Consider the following 19,366-nt stretch of genomic DNA (forward strand, 5'->3'; position numbering starts at 1 on the left):
ACGTAGCTAAATGTCAAATTCCAAACATTGTGTTGCTTGATAATTAATGACATTTCTTCTTGACTTTGACTTGGTTTGCATTTTCGGGGATAAATTGTTTTGTTGACTTTCTTTGAAAATTACACTGAAATTGTTTCTTTAATTGTTACAGTTTACCCAGGTTAGATAAATATTTTTGCTAAAGGTTCATATGATATATGACTTTGTGTGACAATTTGTGACTGCTAGAATGTGACAAATAGCCAGAAGCATTTAATGTGACCTGATTTTTAATGAGCTATTTAGAGAGATATGGGAATTATAAGAAAAGAAACTATTACGAAGTAGAATAACATGGCAAATTAATTATTGCAAATGCAAATTTTGCCCATGAACATTCCACTAAGGAACAGGGGCAAACTTCTCACATATCAATGAGTGCAGTCCGATTCAAAATTAAGCTCAATGATAAGTGGCCTCCTTTTTATAGCCGAGTCCGAACGGTGTGCCGCAGTGCGACACCTCTTTGGAGCGAAGTTGTACATGGCATAGTACCTCACAAATGTTGCCAGCATTAGGAGGGGAAAACCACCGCTGAAATTTTTTTCTGATGGTTTTGGCAGGATTCCATCCAGGCGTTCTGCGTCATTGGCGCACATGCTAACCTCTGCGCTACGGTGGCCTCCAGAGAATATCAATAGCCTTAAAATATCGTACTCCAACGAAGAGGAAATGGCATGGTGTTGTCTTCAAGCCCGAAAGCAGGGACTTTGGAAGAATACATTTTCAATTATAGAAAATTTTTTAAATATTTTTCGTGAAATTTTTCAATTTTCCAATGATTTTAAAATTTTGTAGAAATTAAATTTTTAGATAATTTTAAAAAATTTTTGAAACTGGAGAATTTTTCAAATTTTGGAGAATTTTTCAGATTTTGGAGAATTTATCAGATTTTGGAGAATTTTTCAAATTTTGGAGAATATTTCAAATTTAGGAGAATTTTTTAAATTTTGGAGAATTTTTTAAAAATTGGAGAATTTTTTAAAGTTTTAAGACTTTTACAAATTTTGGATATATTTGGAAATGTTTTATTGCAATTTTTATATTTTTAAAAAATTTGTAAATTGTTAAATCAAAATTTTTTGAGAAATATCTAAATTTTGTAGAATTTTTTTTTAAATACTTGATTTTTTTTTTAATTTTCAACACTTTGAAAAAATATTTTTTTTATGAGTTTGGAAACATTTTTAGAATATGGAAAAGTTGTTAAATTTTGAAATTTTTAAATTTGCATGGCTTCATGCCAATGAGGCCAAACTCTTATAGAATCCCATGCGTGCAGATAATATGGGGATTTCGAATCACAATGTGCCCAAATTTTACTTGGACGCCGCGAAGACGAGCGTTTGTGTGACCATTTAATAACAGCGCCAGTGATTCGTGTAGAACTGTGCAAAAGCAGACCTTTTGGAAGCTGGAAGCCTGTGAGGATGATTTTACACCATGACGCGATGAATTCCACACACAAATCGCCGTCAGTCGAGCTCACTGTCAGTTATCTTTAAATTTGGAGAGATTTTTAAATTTTGGAGAAGCTTTTAAATTAAAAGAAATTTCTCAATTTTGGAGAAATTTGTCAATTTTGGAGAAATTTGTCAATTTTGGTGAAATTTGTCAATTTTAGAGAAATTTTTCAAATTTGGAAAAAATTTTTAAACTTTGGAGAATTTTTTAAAATTTTAGAGAAATTTTTAAATCTTGGAGAAATTTTTCAATTTTGCAGAAAGAGAATATTTTAAAACTTCTTGTAATTTAGAGACTTTAAAATTTTGAAAAATTTTAAAATTTTGGAGAAATGCCGGTTTGTGCTCTTTTCTTTTGATCTTTAAAATCCTTTCATGATTTTTCGAGCATAATCTAGCTCAACTCATTTTAAACTAAGTTTTGAAAAAATTTTCAGATTTTGAAGAAATTTTTAAATTTTGGAGAAATTTTGTTATTTTGGAGACATTTTTGAATTTTGAAGAAATCGTTAAACATTGGAGAAATTTTTTTTTTTTTTTTATTTATAGTTGAATTTTCTTTCAGCATAGACCAGTGTTTTTTTTATTTTGTTACTCTTTCAAATAGAAAAACAAAAGAGCTAAAACCCTTTTAGAAGTCAAGGTAGATTGTGGAAATTTCTACCTAATTCTAATTCTAATTCTAATTTCTAATTGCTACCAAAAGATTACATGCTCACTCATTGGTGAGAATTTTTTTTTTAAAAAATTTAAGTTTTCCCGCGTCCCGAGTCAGAAATTGCAATACGATAGCCAAGAAATTTTTGTTTGTTTCCCTTTTCTCTTTTTTTTAATTTCGTAGGAATGTTCAAGTTTTATAGTTTTGTAGAAATTTTTCAAATTTTGTAGAAATTTTCACATGTTGTAGGAATTTTCAAATTTTGTAGAAATTTTCAAATTTTGTAGAATTTTTCAAATTTTGTAGAATTTTTCAAATTTTGTAGAATTTTTCAAATTTTGTAGAATTTTTCAAATTTTGTAGAATTTTGTCAAAATTTTCCCATTTTGTAGAAATTTTCAAATTTTGTAGAAATATTCAAATTTTGTAGAAATATTCAAATTTTGTAGAAACTTAAAATTTTGTAAAAATTTTCCCATTTTGTAGAAATTTTCAAATTTTGTAGAAATTTTCAAATATTGTAGAAATTTTCAAATTTTGTATAAATTTTCAAATTTTGTAGAAATTTTCAAATTTTGTAGAAATTTTCAAATTTTGTAAAAATTTTCCCATTTTGTAGAAATTTTAAAACTTTGTAGAAATTTTAAAACTTTGTAGAAATTTTAAAATTTTGTAGAAATTTTCAAATTTTGTAGAAATTTTCAAATTTTGTAGAAATTTTCAAATTTAGTAGAAATTTTTAAATTTTGTGCGGATATTATTCCGCCCATGCCACTATGGACATACACCGAAGCAAGTAATCAGCTAGTTTTGCGCTTTAAATAATTTTTATTTTAGTGTTAAAAAAATTTTGTTCCACTTTGTAACTCTTGTATATAAATATGTTTTATTCTTTTACAATTAACGATAATATTGCGCTCTTAAAACTCTAATATATATTTTAATATTAAATCTTTATAGCTGGTTAGTGTTTAAGATTTTGGGTTTTCATTTTTATTGTATATAAATTAACCATGGTAAATATTCTAGATTTTTAATTATTTAATTGCTCTCTTGTTGCTTTAAATTTAAGTAATAAAAATTATTTTAAAGCACAACTCTTTGTCTTTCTCACCATCTGACACCAAGATAGATTATTATCCTATCTGGTATCATTCACAAAAAAACCTCAAACGTGACCATTATTGCATTTTGTATATGTGTGGCAAGTATCATGCAACTTACAAACCTCCCCATTGGGAAAGACAATGTACTTAACATGATTCCCATCATCCCTACCTCAATATAGTCAACCACACCTTTTACATTAACCACTGAAATAGTTGAGCTGCACCTTCACCATCCACTGTTACTAACGCAACCATACCAACACATTGCTCGTATGTGAATGTCAAAAATTTGATTTCGTTCAAATTAACTCAATTATGTTTGTCTTGCATATGTAATCGTTGCGCCGAACACATGTGTACGCCCGTAATCCTTAACCGCAAACGAACGAAAATATGTAGCTAGAGAGGTCAGAGCACCCAAGTTAACCACCCACCCCAAAAACACATCAACAACAACACTCCACCTTATCTCCTTACATATGCACTGTCTTACTTACTCAGTGACTTTAGGGTGGTTACTGATATACCCACCCCCACTTACTCACTCACACACACACCACAACACCCATTTGTGCTCACCCCTTTGGAATATGGCCATAGAATTCCATAGACATTCATGCAGTCAGTCATTGATTCGAGTCTCTGACAAATGAACCATAATCAACTCACATTCATTGAATATCTGTTTTCTCTTTTCCCCCTCTCTCTTCCTCTCTCCTTCACCTAACCACCTTTATTGCAGAGTGATTCCGAATGCAATTCACTGAACATGAACTCAACCGAAAATGAAGTTCCTGAAGTCGAGTCGTCTAGCGAAATAATGGTCGATGACAACAAACCCATAAATTCCAATGACGAGAGTTGGACAGATGTCAATTTGAACGAGGATGCCGGTGTACAGGCCACAGCCACTGGCATAATTATGCCCGGCGGCAGCGGCAGTGGTGCAGGCGTTGAGGTTGGCAAAATGCGTGTTGGCGATGATGGCAGTGGCATGCATTCAGTGCATGCTGCCCATCTGCAGCATTCCCAGCATGGTGTTAGTGAGCGCGGCGATAAACCTGATTCGGAAATATCTGTGGTGCGTGTACCCGATGGTTATACAAATGCCTCGGGGGCTGGAGGCAATTCAGCGAATGTTGGTGGTGTCCAGCGAGGCTCCCGACCGGATGATTTGCCCATGAAACCTCCGCTGGTGGGTCAATTGCCCATGACAACACCTTCCCGGGAGGCCAGCCTTACGCAGAAACTAGAGGTGGCCTTAGGGCCTGTGTGTCCCTTGCTGCGTGAAATTATGGTGGATTTTGCCCATTACCTATCCAAGACTTTGGTGGGCTCACATGGCCAAGAGCTGCTGATGGAAGGCAAAGGTTTGACCACTTTCAAGAACTCTCACTCGGTGGTGGAATTGGTCATGCTGCTCTGCTCCCAGGAATGGCAGAATAGTTTGCAGAAACATGCCGGCCTTGCGTTTATAGAGTTGATCAATGAGGGTCGTTTGCTGTCGCATGCCATGAAGGATCACATAGTGCGCGTGGCCAATGAGGCCGAATTCATACTGAATCGCATGCGCGCTGATGATGTGCTCAAACATGCCGATTTCGAATCACAATGTGCCCAAACTTTACTGGAACGCCGCGAAGAGGAGCGTATGTGTGACCATTTGATAACAGCCGCTCGACGCCGCGACAATGTCATTGCCAGTCGTCTGCTGGAGAAGGTGCGCAATATAATGTGCAATCGCCATGGGGCCTGGGGCGATTCAAGTGGGGCTGTGCAAAAGCAGACCTATTGGAAGCTGGATGCCTGGGAGGATGATGCGCGTCGACGCAAGCGCATGGTGCAAAATCCCCGTGGGTCCTCACATCCCCAAGCCACCCTCAAAGCTGCCTTAGAGAATGGTGGTCCCGAAGATGCCATTCTACAGACACGCGATGAATTCCACACCCAAATCGCCGTGAGTCGAGCTCACCAAGCTACCCAACACACTGCCGATTTGCTGGACGATGCCGAGCTGCTGATAGAGGATAGAGAACTGGACCTCGACCTGACGGGTCCTGTGAATATCAGCACAAAGGCCAAGCTGATTGCCCCCGGCCTGGTGGCCCCCGGCACGGTGTCCATCACCAGCACCGAGATGTTCTTCGAGGTGGATGAAGACCATCCCGAGTTCCAGAAGATCGAGCCTGAAGTCCTCAAATATTGTGATCATTTACATGGCAAGTGGTACTTCTCCGAAGTGAGAGCCATTTTCTCACGCCGCTATTTGCTGCAAAACGTTGCCTTGGAGATCTTTTTGGCCTCACGCACCTCCATACTGTTCGCCTTCCCCGACCAGCACACCGTGAAGAAGGTGATCAAGGCCCTGCCCCGTGTAGGCGTGGGCATCAAGTACGGCATACCGCAGACTAGACGAGCTTCGATGATGTCGCCACGTCAGTTGATGCGTAACTCGAACATGACCCAGAAATGGCAGCGTCGGGAAATATCCAATTTTGAATATCTAATGTTCCTCAATACCATAGCAGGTCGCACATACAACGATTTAAACCAATACCCCATATTCCCCTGGGTCTTGACCAATTACGAAACCAAAGATTTGGACCTAAGCCTACCCTCGAACTATCGTGATCTGTCCAAGCCTATAGGCGCCTTGAATCCCTCGCGTAGAGCCTACTTCGAAGAGCGCTACGAGTCGTGGGAAAGTGATACAATACCTCCATTCCACTATGGGACACACTACTCCACCGCTAGCTTCACCCTCAACTGGCTGGTGAGAGTGGAACCCTTCACCACCATGTTCCTGGCCTTACAGGGGGGCAAATTCGATTATCCCGATCGCTTGTTCTCCTCCGTCAATCTGTCGTGGAAGAATTGCCAGCGCGATACGTCCGATGTCAAGGAGCTGATACCCGAATGGTATTTCCTGCCGGAAATGTTCTACAACTCGTCCGGCTATCGTCTGGGTCACCGTGAAGATGGAGCCCTGGTGAATGACATCGAGCTGCCACCCTGGGCCAAGACGCCCGAAGAGTTTGTGCGCATCAACCGCATGGCTTTAGAATCGGAATTCGTCTCGTGCCAGCTGCATCAATGGATCGATTTGATATTCGGCTACAAACAGCGTGGACCCGAAGCAGTACGCGCCACCAATGTCTTCTACTATCTGACCTATGAGGGCAGCGTAGATCTGGATGGCATAGCCGATCCCGTAATGCGCGAGGCAGTGGAAAATCAAATACGCAACTTTGGCCAAACGCCCAGCCAATTGTTGATGGAACCCCATCCCCCACGTAGTTCGGCCATGCATTTGTCACCCATGATGTTTAGTGCCATGCCCGATGATTTGTGTCAAATCTTGAAATTCTATCAGAATTCTCCCATCATACATATATCGGCCAACACGTATCCCCAGCTGTCGCTGCCCTCGGTGGTAACGGTGACGGCAGGTCATCAATTTGCGGTCAATCGTTGGAATTGTAACTACACTGCCTCCGTCCAAAGTCCCAGCTATGCGGATTCCAATCAACAGCAGGGAGCCGTTAAGCCTCTGGCCATAGATCCGGTGTTAAGTAAGTGCAGAGTGTGTTAGAAGTCTTAAATAAGGGATAATTAATTGAGTGGTATGTTTTTTTCCCCCCTTAGCTGCTGCCCAAAATACCACCCACAATAATCCCATGAATCGCCGACATTTGGGTGATAATTTCAGTCAAATGCTGAAGATTCGTTCAAATTGTTTTGTGGTGACAGTCGATAGTCGTTTCCTCATCGCCTGTGGCTTTTGGGATAATAGTTTCCGGGTTTTCAATACAGAATCAGGTGAGTATGCTGAAAGCAATGTGGAAGGAGTAGTATGGAGTAGTAGGTTCCAGGGCAAAGGGAATATTGGAAATGTGATTAAGAAAAGGAAAAAATTAACAACAAAAATATTTTCAAAATATAGCTCAAAGACTAAGACCTTTGTTTTCTCAAAAAAAGTCTTTTTATTTAGTTTTCCCTTTGGCCTGGAACATATCAGAGTAATGTTTGTTCACTTTTTCTTTTTACTAAATTTTTTTTTCGTTGCTTTTCTTCTCTTTCTCTCTTAGCCAAAATTGTCCAAATTGTTTTTGGCCACTTTGGTGTGGTAACCTGTCTGGCACGTTCAGAGTGCAACATTACTTCGGATTGTTACATAGCCTCAGGTTCGGCAGATTGTACTGTGCTGCTATGGCACTGGAATGCTCGTACCCAGAGTATTGTGGGTGAAGGTGATGTGCCCACACCACGTGCAACTCTTACCGGCCATGAGCAGGCTGTTACTTCGGTTGTGATTAGTGCTGAGCTTGGCTTGGTAGTTTCAGGATCAACAAGTGCGTATAAAAAACCAACTTGAAACGAAAATCTAAATTCAAAGAAAGATTTTAAATATTTGCATTTTTTACTAACTTTGTCCCTTTGGGTGTTGTGTTCTATTATTTTCTTATCTTAGATGGTCCTGTGCTTATCCATACCACATTTGGAGACCTGTTGCGTTCTCTGGATGCTCCCATGGATTTCCATTCACCCGAATTGATAGCCATGTCCCGCGAAGGTTTCATTGTAGTCAACTATGACAAAGGCAATGTGGCCGCCTATACCATCAATGGCAAAGAGCTACGACATGAGACCCACAATGATAATCTGCAGGTAAATATTTGAATTATTTTTTTTAAGGGACTCAAGCGACTCAAGCGACTTAAAATAATTCATTCGGGACCAAATTTGCAACACATTTTTTGCATAATTTTTTACAAGCTTTTACTAATTTTTCCTTGGTGTTTTTTATTTCCTTTTCTTTTCAGTGTATGCTTCTTTCACGCGATGGTGAATATCTTATGACAGCTGGTGATCGTGGCATTGTGGAGGTGTGGCGCACTTTTAACTTAGCCCCCCTCTATGCCTTCCCAGCTTGCAATGCGGGTATACGATCGTTGGCCTTGACTCATGATCAAAAGTAAGTAACATTTTCATATACACTTAAAAAAATTATTAAAAAAAATTTAATCAAAGTGGATAAAAAATATTTAAGATTTTAAATAATAGTCGTTTTGTTGTTGGGCTTATGGCAGCTATATAATACTTTTTCACACTCTTCGAGGTCTTAGCATAGCTCAAAGGGGGTTTTTTTTATCGAAAGTTCAGCAAATCAAGTTGCATAGTGTAAATCGAAGGGATGCGAGTCTTGCTTTACTTTACTTTGATTGGCTATGGAGGCCACCGTAGCGCAGAGGTTAGCATGTCCGCCTATGACGCTGAACGCCTGGGTTCGAATCCTGGCGAGACCATCAGAAAAAATTTTCAGCGATGGTTTTCCCCTCCTAATGCTGGCAACATTTGTGAGGTACTATGCCATGTAAAACTTTTCTCCAAAGAGGTGTCGCACTGCGGCACGCCGTTCGGACTCGTCTATAAAAGGGAGGCCCCTTATCATTGAGCTTAAAACTTGAATCGGACTGCACCTATTGATATGTGAGAAGTTTGCCCCTGCTCCTTAGTGGAATGTTTATGGGCAAAATTTGCAATTTGCATGACAGAACATTTGTCCCCTTAGTCGAACATAGGAAAGCATTCCAACCGGCTCGATCTTTTGCGCTCATTCTAAAATCTCTGCCCCCAAATTTCGAGGTGTCTCCCACCACTTGATCTTTTCATCAATCATTTGTGTGTCACATTCAGGATCGTACTGAGAAGGCTCACAGATTTTGGGCACCATATAGAAGGGCCGTAGGCTCGAAATGGGGCCTGAATCCGAGGATAGTCCTCTGGCTCTACAGGAGCGTGACTAGACCAATACTTACTTACGCCTCAGTAGTTTGGCGGACTGCTATGGAGAAAGTGCAATATACAACCATACAACGGATTCAGAGAACACGTTGTTTTGGTGGAGCGATGAGGACCACGCCCACTAGGGCACTGAAGACTATGCTAAATATCCGACCCATTGACATATAGATGAAGTGTGAGGCAGTCACTGCGGCTATGAGACTTAAGGCGATGGGAGAATGGATTGAGGATGGCAGCAGCTCATACCATGGCGGTATTATCGAGGCGTCAATAGGAAACCTGGAAGAAAGGGAAGAGATTTCCGATCGGATACCTGAGACAACCCTTTTGGTCGAGTGTGATGCACTGTTGACTGCGGCACGGTCCTGGATTAACGGAACCCTAGTGTTGCCGTCTGGAAGATCATGTTACACGGATGGATCAAAGCTAGAGGACAGGGTGGGCCAGGGACTAAGATCTGTTTTAGTCCCTGGAACGGTCCTGCAGGCGGAGATCCAGGCAACCACAGAATGCGTGAGATGGTGTGGTACTAATGCGAGGACGTCGAGTGTGAACATCTTTACGGATAATAATGGTCATAAGTCAATAAGAACCAGGAGGGTAAGGTGACGAACAGTCTTGCAGTGGAAGAAGGAGATTAAGGCCTTCTCTGAGGATGACATCGCATAGTTTGGATGCCGGGCCAGACGAAAGGGCAGACGATTTGACATTGAAGGCCAGATAACTGCCGTTGATAAACTTGGTTAACCCGTAGCATGAGCGACAAACGCAACACTGCGGAACAGCGAAACAGTCGATGAAAATCCTATGGGGTGATCCGGAACGTGTGAAAGGAAATAAGAAGGAGAAGGCGACACATATGCGTTTTGGGAGTTAATACCATCCATTTCGTCTTATCTCCATTACTGTCAGACCCATTTTCACTGTTTCCCTTTCAATTCTTTGAAAGGCTGCAGTTAATACTTCCGGTGTTGTCGGCATAGGCGAGAACCATGAGCTCTCTTGCGAGTAGTCTGTCATATCTATTTACATCAGCATCTCGTATAATCTTCTCCAGCAAAATATTAAAGAGATCACACGATAAGCTGTCTCCTTGTATGAAACCTCGCTTGGTATTGCATTGGTATTGTATGCAAGTGTCATCCTGCAGAGTCTTTTCAAATTTGTGGAAATACCAAACTCATACCATATTCATATGGGAAGTGGCTTTGTAGTCAACAAAGCGATGGTTGGTGTTGATTTGTCCTTCTCGGGTTTTTCCAGGACTTGGCGCAGTGTGAATGTCTGGTCTATGGTGGATTTGCCAGGTCTTAAATGCGGCTTTAGACCCGGCTTTAGATAGGACCCAATTATCTCATTGACTTTAGATTTTAATCTTTCACACAGTCCGCACGAGAGTATCTTTCATGAAATGGGGAGGGGACTTATTCCCCTGTAATTCCGTCTTATCTCCTTTCTTGTGTGCGGGACATAGCATGCTGTTGTTCCAATCATCGGGTATGCTTTCTTCTAGCCAGATTGCGCAGACAAGCTGATGCATACGCCTTATCAGCGTTTTTCGCCCGGTGAAATACTAAAGTTCAGCTGGTATCCCGTCGGCTCCTGCTGCCTTGTTGTTCTTCAGTCGGGTTACTGCTACTTGGACCTCTTTCTGACTAGGAGGTACGAATTTCGAAGCATTTCCCATGAAGTGGGCAATGGATTGCCACTGCGCCGTGCTTTCATTAGTCGAGTGGAGTGTGCCGTTGCCATCTGCAGTTTTTGCAGATTTTCAATATCCAGCTTCCGTGCAGTGTTAGTTCGGAAATTTCTCGAGGGGCGAACAATGATCGATGTTCGCCCCTTGGATCAATCGTTCCAAATCGCATATTAGATATGCTGGTTGAATGCTTTTCATCTATCACAACATGATCTAGATGGTTTCTCGTATTTTGATCGGGTGCCAGCCATGTGGCTGTGTAAATCCTTCGATGTTGGAATCTAATGCTGTTAACTACCATGTTTTTGCCTCTGCGAAGTCTATTAGCCTCAATCCGTCGTCGGAAGTTTTTTCGTGGAGGTTAAACTTTCTGACTGTTGGACAAAAGATGTCTTTCTCCCCTACCTTCGCAAAAAAATCTCGCTCGTAGAAAATATCATTGGGCTGTTCGTCCTTGTCTTCCGGGTATGGGTGCAAAAAAGGCTGATCTTGAAGATTAGGATTGTGGCTAGCCTCTCATTCACCGGAGTAAACCCTTGGACAAGGTGTTTCATTCTCCGACTAATCACAAGTCCATAGTCCTTCCCGAGCCATCACACTTTCTCTATGGCAGCAACCTCTGCCATGTACTTCTCCAATACAAACGCACTGGCGGATTCGAGTCATGCACATAGAGATTTTAAGCTACGTGAGTAAGCGCACTAGAATATTTCTATCTGTTAACCCTCCATAAGCAAAGTGTTTAACTGGCACATGTCTTGTTACGAAGTTCAAAGGAATGGCTTTTAAGTTGATGTACGACAAGGGCAAATAGCTTTAGCCGTTTCAGATATATGGGTTGGCTGAAGTATATAAAGTCGCCAAATAACCAAAAAAGAAAAAGATTTTCAAAACTTTGAGTCCCCAACAGCGTTAACGTCTCCCAATTGTGCTCAAATTTTGGGAATCTTCAAATCTAACAAAATGAAACATTTTAGGGGTGTGCAACAAAAACAAAATTTAAAACAACTCTAGTGACTACCCTACTACGGATCGTAACTGAAGAGGGATTAAAATCAGCAGACGATTTTAAAATTACATTAAAGTCGTAGAATCATCTGTCTTGAAGATGGCACACGATTGAAGTAGACTTAAGGGGATGAACAATAACTCAGAGATGACTGAAAACTTTATTGTTTACGAGTAAAACGAAGATGCGCCAATTTGAGGCGCCACAGGACGATTTAATTTCGGACAAGGTCAACTAGTTGGGACTTATCTTGGGTAGGGAACTAAACTGGTAGTGCCACAACTACGAACTTACTGAGAAGAATCACAGATGTTGGGCACCGTGTGAATCCGAGAATATTCTGATGGCATTCAAGAAGCGTAGACCAATCCTATCAACTCCTCATTTTTTTTATAGCCAAGCTCCAATAGTTGTAGTTGTTGGTTGTCGGTAGTAGGTGGACGGCATCGGAAATGAAACCTAGCATAAGGACATCAAAACAGTAGCTTCACTCCTTAATCGATCCCGTAAGGTCGCCTCTCTTTTCTATTGGAGCGGACTGAAACTTCAGCATTTCTATACAGCTCCCCAAATTATGTCACGATATTTTCAGGGATGCCCTTATTCAACAGCGTGCTCCACATTGAAGTACTCAAAACTGTGTCAAACACACGCTACAATACCACAATAAAATAAAATTAAAACAAAAATAATAAATAAAATAAAATAAATTAGAATAATGTTAAATAAAGTAAAATAAAATAAAATTCCTCCTAATTCTGCTATGATCCAGCACCCAAACGATGCGGATTGTGCTATTCTCAGAGAAGTCGTTAATCTCCTTCTAACACTCCAAGACTGTTTGTAACCTTTCCGTCCTGGTTGTTGTTAACTGATGGCTAGTTTACTGTCTATAAAGATGTTCACACTAGACGTCTTCGCGTGAAAACCTCCTAGCTTTGATCCATCCGTGTAAAATGATCTTCCAGCAAGGCAGCGCCTCGCACACGACCTCAAGTGCCGTCTCAGGTACTCGATCGGATACCTCTATCCTTCCTACAAAGTTTCCTATCGTCGCCCCGATTATACCGCGATGATATGAGCTGCTCCCATCCTCAATCCATTCTCCAATCGCCTTAAGTCTCATAGCCGCAGTGGATGCCTTATACTAATCGAAATTAGTTTACCCCCACCATAGGATGGGGGTATACTAATTTCGTAATTCCGTTTGTAACACCTTGAAATATGCGTCTAAGACCCCATAAAGTCTACATATTCTTGACCGTAATGACATTTAAAGTCGATCCAGCCATGTCCGTCCGTCTGTCGAAAGCACGCTAAGGAGTAAAGCTAGCCACTTAGAAATTTTGCACAAATACTTCTTAATAGGAGGCCACCGTAGCGCAGAGGTTAGCATGTCCGCCTATGACGCTGAACGCCTGGGTTCGAATGCTGGTGAGACCATCAGAAAAAATTTTTAGCGGTGGTTTTCCCCTCCTAATGCTGGCAACATTTGTGAGGTACTATGCCATGTAAAACTTCTCTCCAAAGAGGTGTCGCACTGCGGCACGCCGTTCGAACTTGGCTATAAAAAAGAGGCCCCTTATCATTGAGCTTAAGACTTGAATCGGACTGCACTCATTGATATGTGAGAAGTTTGCCCCTGTTCCTTAGTGGAATGTTCATGGGCAAAATTTGCAATTTGCAATTTTACTTCTTAATAGTTTAGGTCGATTGGGATTGTAAATGGGCCAAATCGGTTCATGTTTTGATATAACTGCCTTATAAACCGATCTTGGGTCTTGACTTCTTGAGCTTCTAGAGGACGCAATTCTAATCCGATTTGGCAGAAATTTTGCACGTGGTGTTTTGGTATTACTTCGAACAAATGTGCCAGATATGGTCTAAATCGGTTGATAATCCGATATAGGTGTCATATAAACCGATCTTGACTTGTAGAGCTTCTAAAGTGCACAATTCTTTTCCGATTTGCCTGTTATTTTGCAAGAAGTGTTCTGGTATGACTCCAAACAACAGTGTCGAGTATAGTCTAAATCAGTCCATAACCTGATATAGCCGCCATATAAACCGATCTCCCGACTAGACTTCTTGAGCCTCTAGAGGGCGCAATTCCTATCCAATTTGACTGAAATTTTGTATGAAGTGTTTCGTTATGACTTCCAACAACTGTGCTGAGAATGGTTTAAATCGGTCCATAACCTGATATAGCTGCCATTTAAACCGATCAAGGGTCTTGACTTCTTGAGCTTTTGAAGGGCGCAATTTCTATCAGATTTGGCCAAAATTTTGCGTGATGTGTTTTGTTTTGACTTCCAACAGCTGTGTTAAGTATGGGTCTTAGGCCCATAAAAGCCACATTTATTATCCGACTTTGCTGAAATTCGGGACAGTGAGTTGCGTTAGGCCCTTCGACACCATTCATCAATTTAGCCCAAATCGGTTCAGATTTGGATATAGCTGCCATATAGACCGATCCTCCGATTTAGGGTCTTAGGCCTATAAAAGCCACATTTCTTATCCGATTTTGCTGAAATTTGGGACAGAGAGTTGTGTTAGGCCCTTCGACACCATTCATCAATTTAGCCCAGATCGGTTCAGATTTGGATATAGCTGCCATATAGACCGATCCTTTGATTTAGGGTCTTAGACCCATAAAAGCCACATTTATTATCCGATTTTGCTGAAATTCGGGACAGAGAGTTGTGTTTGGCCCTTCACTATCCTTCGTCAATTTGGCTAAGATCGGTTCGGATTTGGATATAGCTGCCATATAAACCGATCTCTCGGTTTTAGGTTTTGGGGCCATAAAAGGCGCATTTATTGTCCGAAATAGCTGAAATTTGGGACAGCGAGTTGTGTTAGGCTTTTCGACGTCCTTCCTCAATTTGGCCCAGATTGGTCTAGATTTAGGTATAGCTGCCATATAGACCGATCTCTCGATTTAAGGTTTTGGGACCATAAAAGGCGCATTTATTGTCCGATTTCGCCGAAATTTGGGACAGTGCGTTGTGTTAGGCTCTTCGACATTTTTCTGCAACTTGACCAAAATCGGTCCAAATTTGGATATAGCTGTCATGTAGACCGATATCTCGATTTAAAATCTTGGCCCCATAAAAGGCGCATTTATAATCCGATTTCACTGAAATTTGACACAGTGACTTATGTTAGGCTTTTCGACATCCGTGTCGTATATGGTTCAGATCGGTTTATTTTTAGATATAGCTACTAATCGGAACATATTTCGATGTAACTATGGGACATAACGTATGCAATAGTCACCCGGCCGAACTTAGCACGCTTTTACTTTTATAGTCCTAACGTTGCACTTTTTCTCCATAATTTCCCTAACTTTTACGAAATTTTAATTAAACTTGAGTAAAAACCATAAACTCTACTGTAGTACGTAATTGAAAAAGTATAAAATGTGGTATTAGAAACATATCCACTGCCATGGCTGCCCAAAATTCATTCCTGCCTATATTACTTCTCCATTTTTTCATAGTTCTAATTTTCCTTTTCATTTCCCCTTCATTTCAGATACTTACTGGCTGGTCTATCAACTGGTTCAATTGTTGTATTCCACATTGATTTCAATCGCTGGCATCATGAGTATCAACAACGCTATTAAGACGCATGCGCCTGGACTCGGTAATCAATCAATGGTAGGAAAGACAAGAGCAATGCTAAGGTCATTCCACCAAAACAAATAGAAAACATTCCAACATATTCCAATATGAGCCAAAACAGCAAATCAAACCTTAGAAACACAGAGACAACAAACAACTCAGCTTAAAAGTTGACTATAGAACTTAAACTGCAAATAATTACATAATAAAAGTAAGTTTTGTTTTATATGATGGATGACAAAAGGGAGTTGAAGACGGAAAAAACAAACAAATCTGGCTTTTAGTTAAGATGACGTAAAGAAAACAAAAAAACTGTAAATGGTTTTTCCAAAAAAAAAAAACAACAACAACATAACGCAAGTAAGCTTTGAACTTACTTTAAAGACATTAAAACTTAGTTTCTAGGTTAGGCAAGTAATGCAATAAAAACAGAAAATCAAATCTTAAAACAAAGAATTTTTCAAAATTATGTTTTTAGGTTGAGGTTGAATGCTCTTAAACTTTGAGGTTTGTAAAAAGCTCTCAGAGGTAGAGGTTGAGTGCTTTTAAACTTTGAGGTTTGTAAAAAGCTCTCAGAGTTACCCTGTGTTTGGTTTTTCTTTGCAATTTAGGATAGATGAGCTCTTCTCCATTTAGAAAGAGAGTTGAATGAAAGCTGCTGCTATGGTAGATAAACCTTAAAACGTTTTCGCCTCCTCAATAGAAATTCGTTTAAAATAACGCAAAAAAACAAAAAATTTAGCTGAAGAAAAGCAACATTCAAAACATTTTCATAGTTTAGCAGGGGTTATTATGAAGATTAAAAAAAAACAAAAAACATTTTATAATAGAAAAACAGAAAAATCAGCAACTGAAACTAAGTGGCCAAAAGAAAACGTACTAAAGTAGTATTAATTTTACAAAACCCTGAAAAAAAAATCACAAAAAATCAGCATCAACTTAAGAATATGAAAAAATTTAAAACAAAAGGCGTTAAACAGCATTTAGAGTTAAAGGCAGAAAAAAACACAATTTATAAAAGTAATTATAACTAAATTCCCAGAGGAAGGTTTAGGCCAAGTGCACTCCTCTCAGAATGCTGAGAGGTCTGCTGGTTTTGAACTTTTCCTCTAATAAAAGGTATAAAATAAAATACAACTACTTAATTTTTTTATACATTAACAAAATTAACAGAACAGGAGAAAAACTAACAACAACAAGAAAACTACAAAAAAAATCAAGATTTAAGTATATGCAGACTAACTTAAAACTTTTTTGTATATACAAAAAAAATTTAAAAAAAATCAAAAAAAAAATTCAGATAAAAAATTTCTAGTATATATAAAAAACAACAGCACATTTTTATTACAAAATTTAAAAAAAAATATTAAAAACCAAATTCAAGGTCTTGGCCTTGGCCTCTCTCCTAGCCACATTTCTTTAAAGGTCGTCCTTGCAGTAACTCTCCTCTCGAAAGGATTTCTTGATTTACACAAAATATTTTTCTCAGTGCAAAACGTCCATTAATTTAAATATTTTTAAATGTACATGTATATATATATACGTATATCTTATAGTTTTTTTTTCTTCTATGGTTTGGTTTTTAATTAAAAAAATTATTAAAAGTCTCTGAGACTCCCCCCTGTTAATCCTTACTAATAAAGCTTAAGTTTTTCTTGTTTTAAGTCCTTGACATTGCCCTTAACAAAATTGTGCATCGCAAGCCCTCCATTCGAAAATAAGGGTGATAAACCTTAACCTACTAAAGCCCTCCCCCTCCATTAAAAACTACACAAAAAAAGAAAAAAAAAACTTAAAAATATTATTTATATATCTGATCTACGTATGTCATCTTTATTCTAAATATATGTATGAATGTATGTATAGTTATATATGTACAACTATTATAATTGTGTTTATGCGTATGTATGTACTATGTCTCTATGTACAATGTTGTCCCTACACCCTCCCCCCAAAAGGGCTTGAACAGCCTCAGCGTATACAATGTCGCCATCATCGTTATTATTAAATATAAAACTAAATAATAATAAAACAAACAAAAATAAATCCTTATGAAATTGGTTGTTCTCACTTTTATTCCTATTTAAGAACCTTAAGAAAATCTTTAATCACTTGGTGTTTTTTTTTTTTTTTTTTTTTGTAAAACAATTTTTTTATAGCTACATTTCTTTTAATTTCACATTTTTATTTTCCTCAGTTTTTTTTTTCTCTTATAAAAATTTAGTTAAATTTTAAAAATCATTAATAAAAATTAAAAAAAAAATATTATAAATAATAAAAAACTAAAAAAAAACGCGAGTAAAACTTTTAGTGAGTACTTAAAAACGCAAAACTCATCACGAATAGGGAAATTAAAATTCACGTTTTAAAACTTTGCTATGTGTGGAATATTAGGTGGGTTACCTTACTGGACATGAAGGCAAGCAGTAGTTTTTAAAATCCTTCAAAATGTCTTCTCTTGTCCCTTTAGCGACGAATGGCACGAAAAGTATCCCGAAGTAGAGCTGCTTTAGAAAAACTCTATTGCGAACTAGGAAAGAAGTATGCATTTCTCATTGGCATATTAGATGGGTTACCTCTACGGACATGAGGACAAGCTGTAGTTTTTAAAATCTTTCGAAATGTCTTCTATTGTCCCTTTAGCAACGAATGGCATGAGAGTGTCCAGAAGTAGAGCTACTATAGTAAAACTCTAGTGGGAACTAGGACAGAAGTATGCATTTTTAATTTTTTTTTTACTTTTCTTCAAAAATTTAATTTGTTTTTAAGTTTTTCTGTTCAAAAATCCAATTTATTCATTGAAAACTTAAAATGGCTGTATCTCCTAAACTATGCGTCCTAGTGAGAAATGGTCCTTTATTGGTGAATTCATCAAAAATCCGTTAAAAGTCAAAATTTTCCTTTGAAAACTTAAAATGTCTGTATCTCTTAAACTAAGCGTCCTAGAGGGAATTGAGACGCAATTCGTGACTTTATCATAAATCCGAAAAATAGAAACTTTCCATTGAAAACTTAAAATGTCTGTATCTCTTAAACTATGCTTCTTGGAGGGAAATAAGCCGTTACCCGTGACTCCATCAAAAAACCCTTAAAAATCTAAATATTCCATTGAAAACTTAAACTGGCTGTATCTCCTAAACTATGCGTCCTTGAGGGAATTGATCTATTAAATATCCAAATTTTCCAATGAAAACTTAAACTGGCTGTATCTCCTAAACTATGCGTCCTAGAGGAAGTATGAATTTTTCATTGGCATACATTTGTTACATTTTTCTTCAAAAATATATTTTTTTCAATTTTCAAGTTTTTCTATTCAAAAGTCCATTAAAAATTCAAATTTTTCATTAAAAACTTAAAATGGCTGTATCTCTTAAACTATGCGTCCTAGAGGGAAATGACCCTTTATTCGTGACTTCTTAAAAAATCTGTTAAAAGTCTAAATTTTCCATTGAAAACTTAAAATGACTGTATCTCTTAAACTATGCGTCCTAGAAGAAAATGGGTCAAATTTCGTGACTTCATCAAAAATCCGTTAAAAATTTTGCCATAAATTTTTAAAAAATTAGTTTTTTTTTTTTCTTCGAAAATTAAAAATCGATTAAATATATATTGACGTTAATATTTTTTTATTTCTTTCCTCAAAAATTATTTTTTTTATGTAATATTTTTTTCATAAATAAGTTTTATAAAAAATTTCTAGTATTTTAAACAAATTGGAAGGTTTTTCTTAAATTAAAAATTGTTGCTCAATTATTTAAAATTAAAAATTTTTAGAAATTTTTTAAAGTTTAAAATTTTTTAAAGAAATTCATATTTTATTAAAATTTAAAGTTTACGAAAAATATTTATTTTTTTTAGGTATTTTATTCTTCTTTTTATACCCTACACCACTACTATGGTACAGGGTATTATAACTAAGTACATTTGTTTGTAACGCTCAGAAGGCAAAGAGATAGGC

At 38.1% G+C, this 19,366-nt stretch overlaps 1 protein-coding gene across 6 annotated transcripts in view; it reads left to right on the forward strand.

The window, feature by feature from the left end:
- LOC106083452 (neurobeachin) overlaps positions 1-16,385 on the forward strand; it is a 414,708-nt gene extending 398,323 nt beyond the window's left edge. For all 6 annotated transcript variants that reach the window (XM_013246475.2, XM_059367989.1, XM_059367990.1 and 3 more), the window contains 6 exons: positions 4,012-6,841; positions 6,915-7,088; positions 7,358-7,621; positions 7,741-7,937; positions 8,093-8,244; positions 15,320-16,385. In XM_013246475.2, coding sequence (XP_013101929.2) covers positions 4,012-6,841; positions 6,915-7,088; positions 7,358-7,621; positions 7,741-7,937; positions 8,093-8,244; positions 15,320-15,410 — 3,708 coding nt within the window. In that variant the 3' untranslated portion in view covers positions 15,411-16,385. The remainder of the gene's footprint in view (positions 1-4,011; positions 6,842-6,914; positions 7,089-7,357; positions 7,622-7,740; positions 7,938-8,092; positions 8,245-15,319) is intronic.
- The last annotated feature ends 2,981 nt before the right edge of the window (positions 16,386-19,366 follow it).

This window comes from Stomoxys calcitrans, chromosome 4 (genome assembly GCF_963082655.1).
Source record: "Stomoxys calcitrans chromosome 4, idStoCalc2.1, whole genome shotgun sequence".
In the NCBI taxonomy this organism is placed as follows: domain Eukaryota; kingdom Metazoa; phylum Arthropoda; class Insecta; order Diptera; family Muscidae; genus Stomoxys; species Stomoxys calcitrans.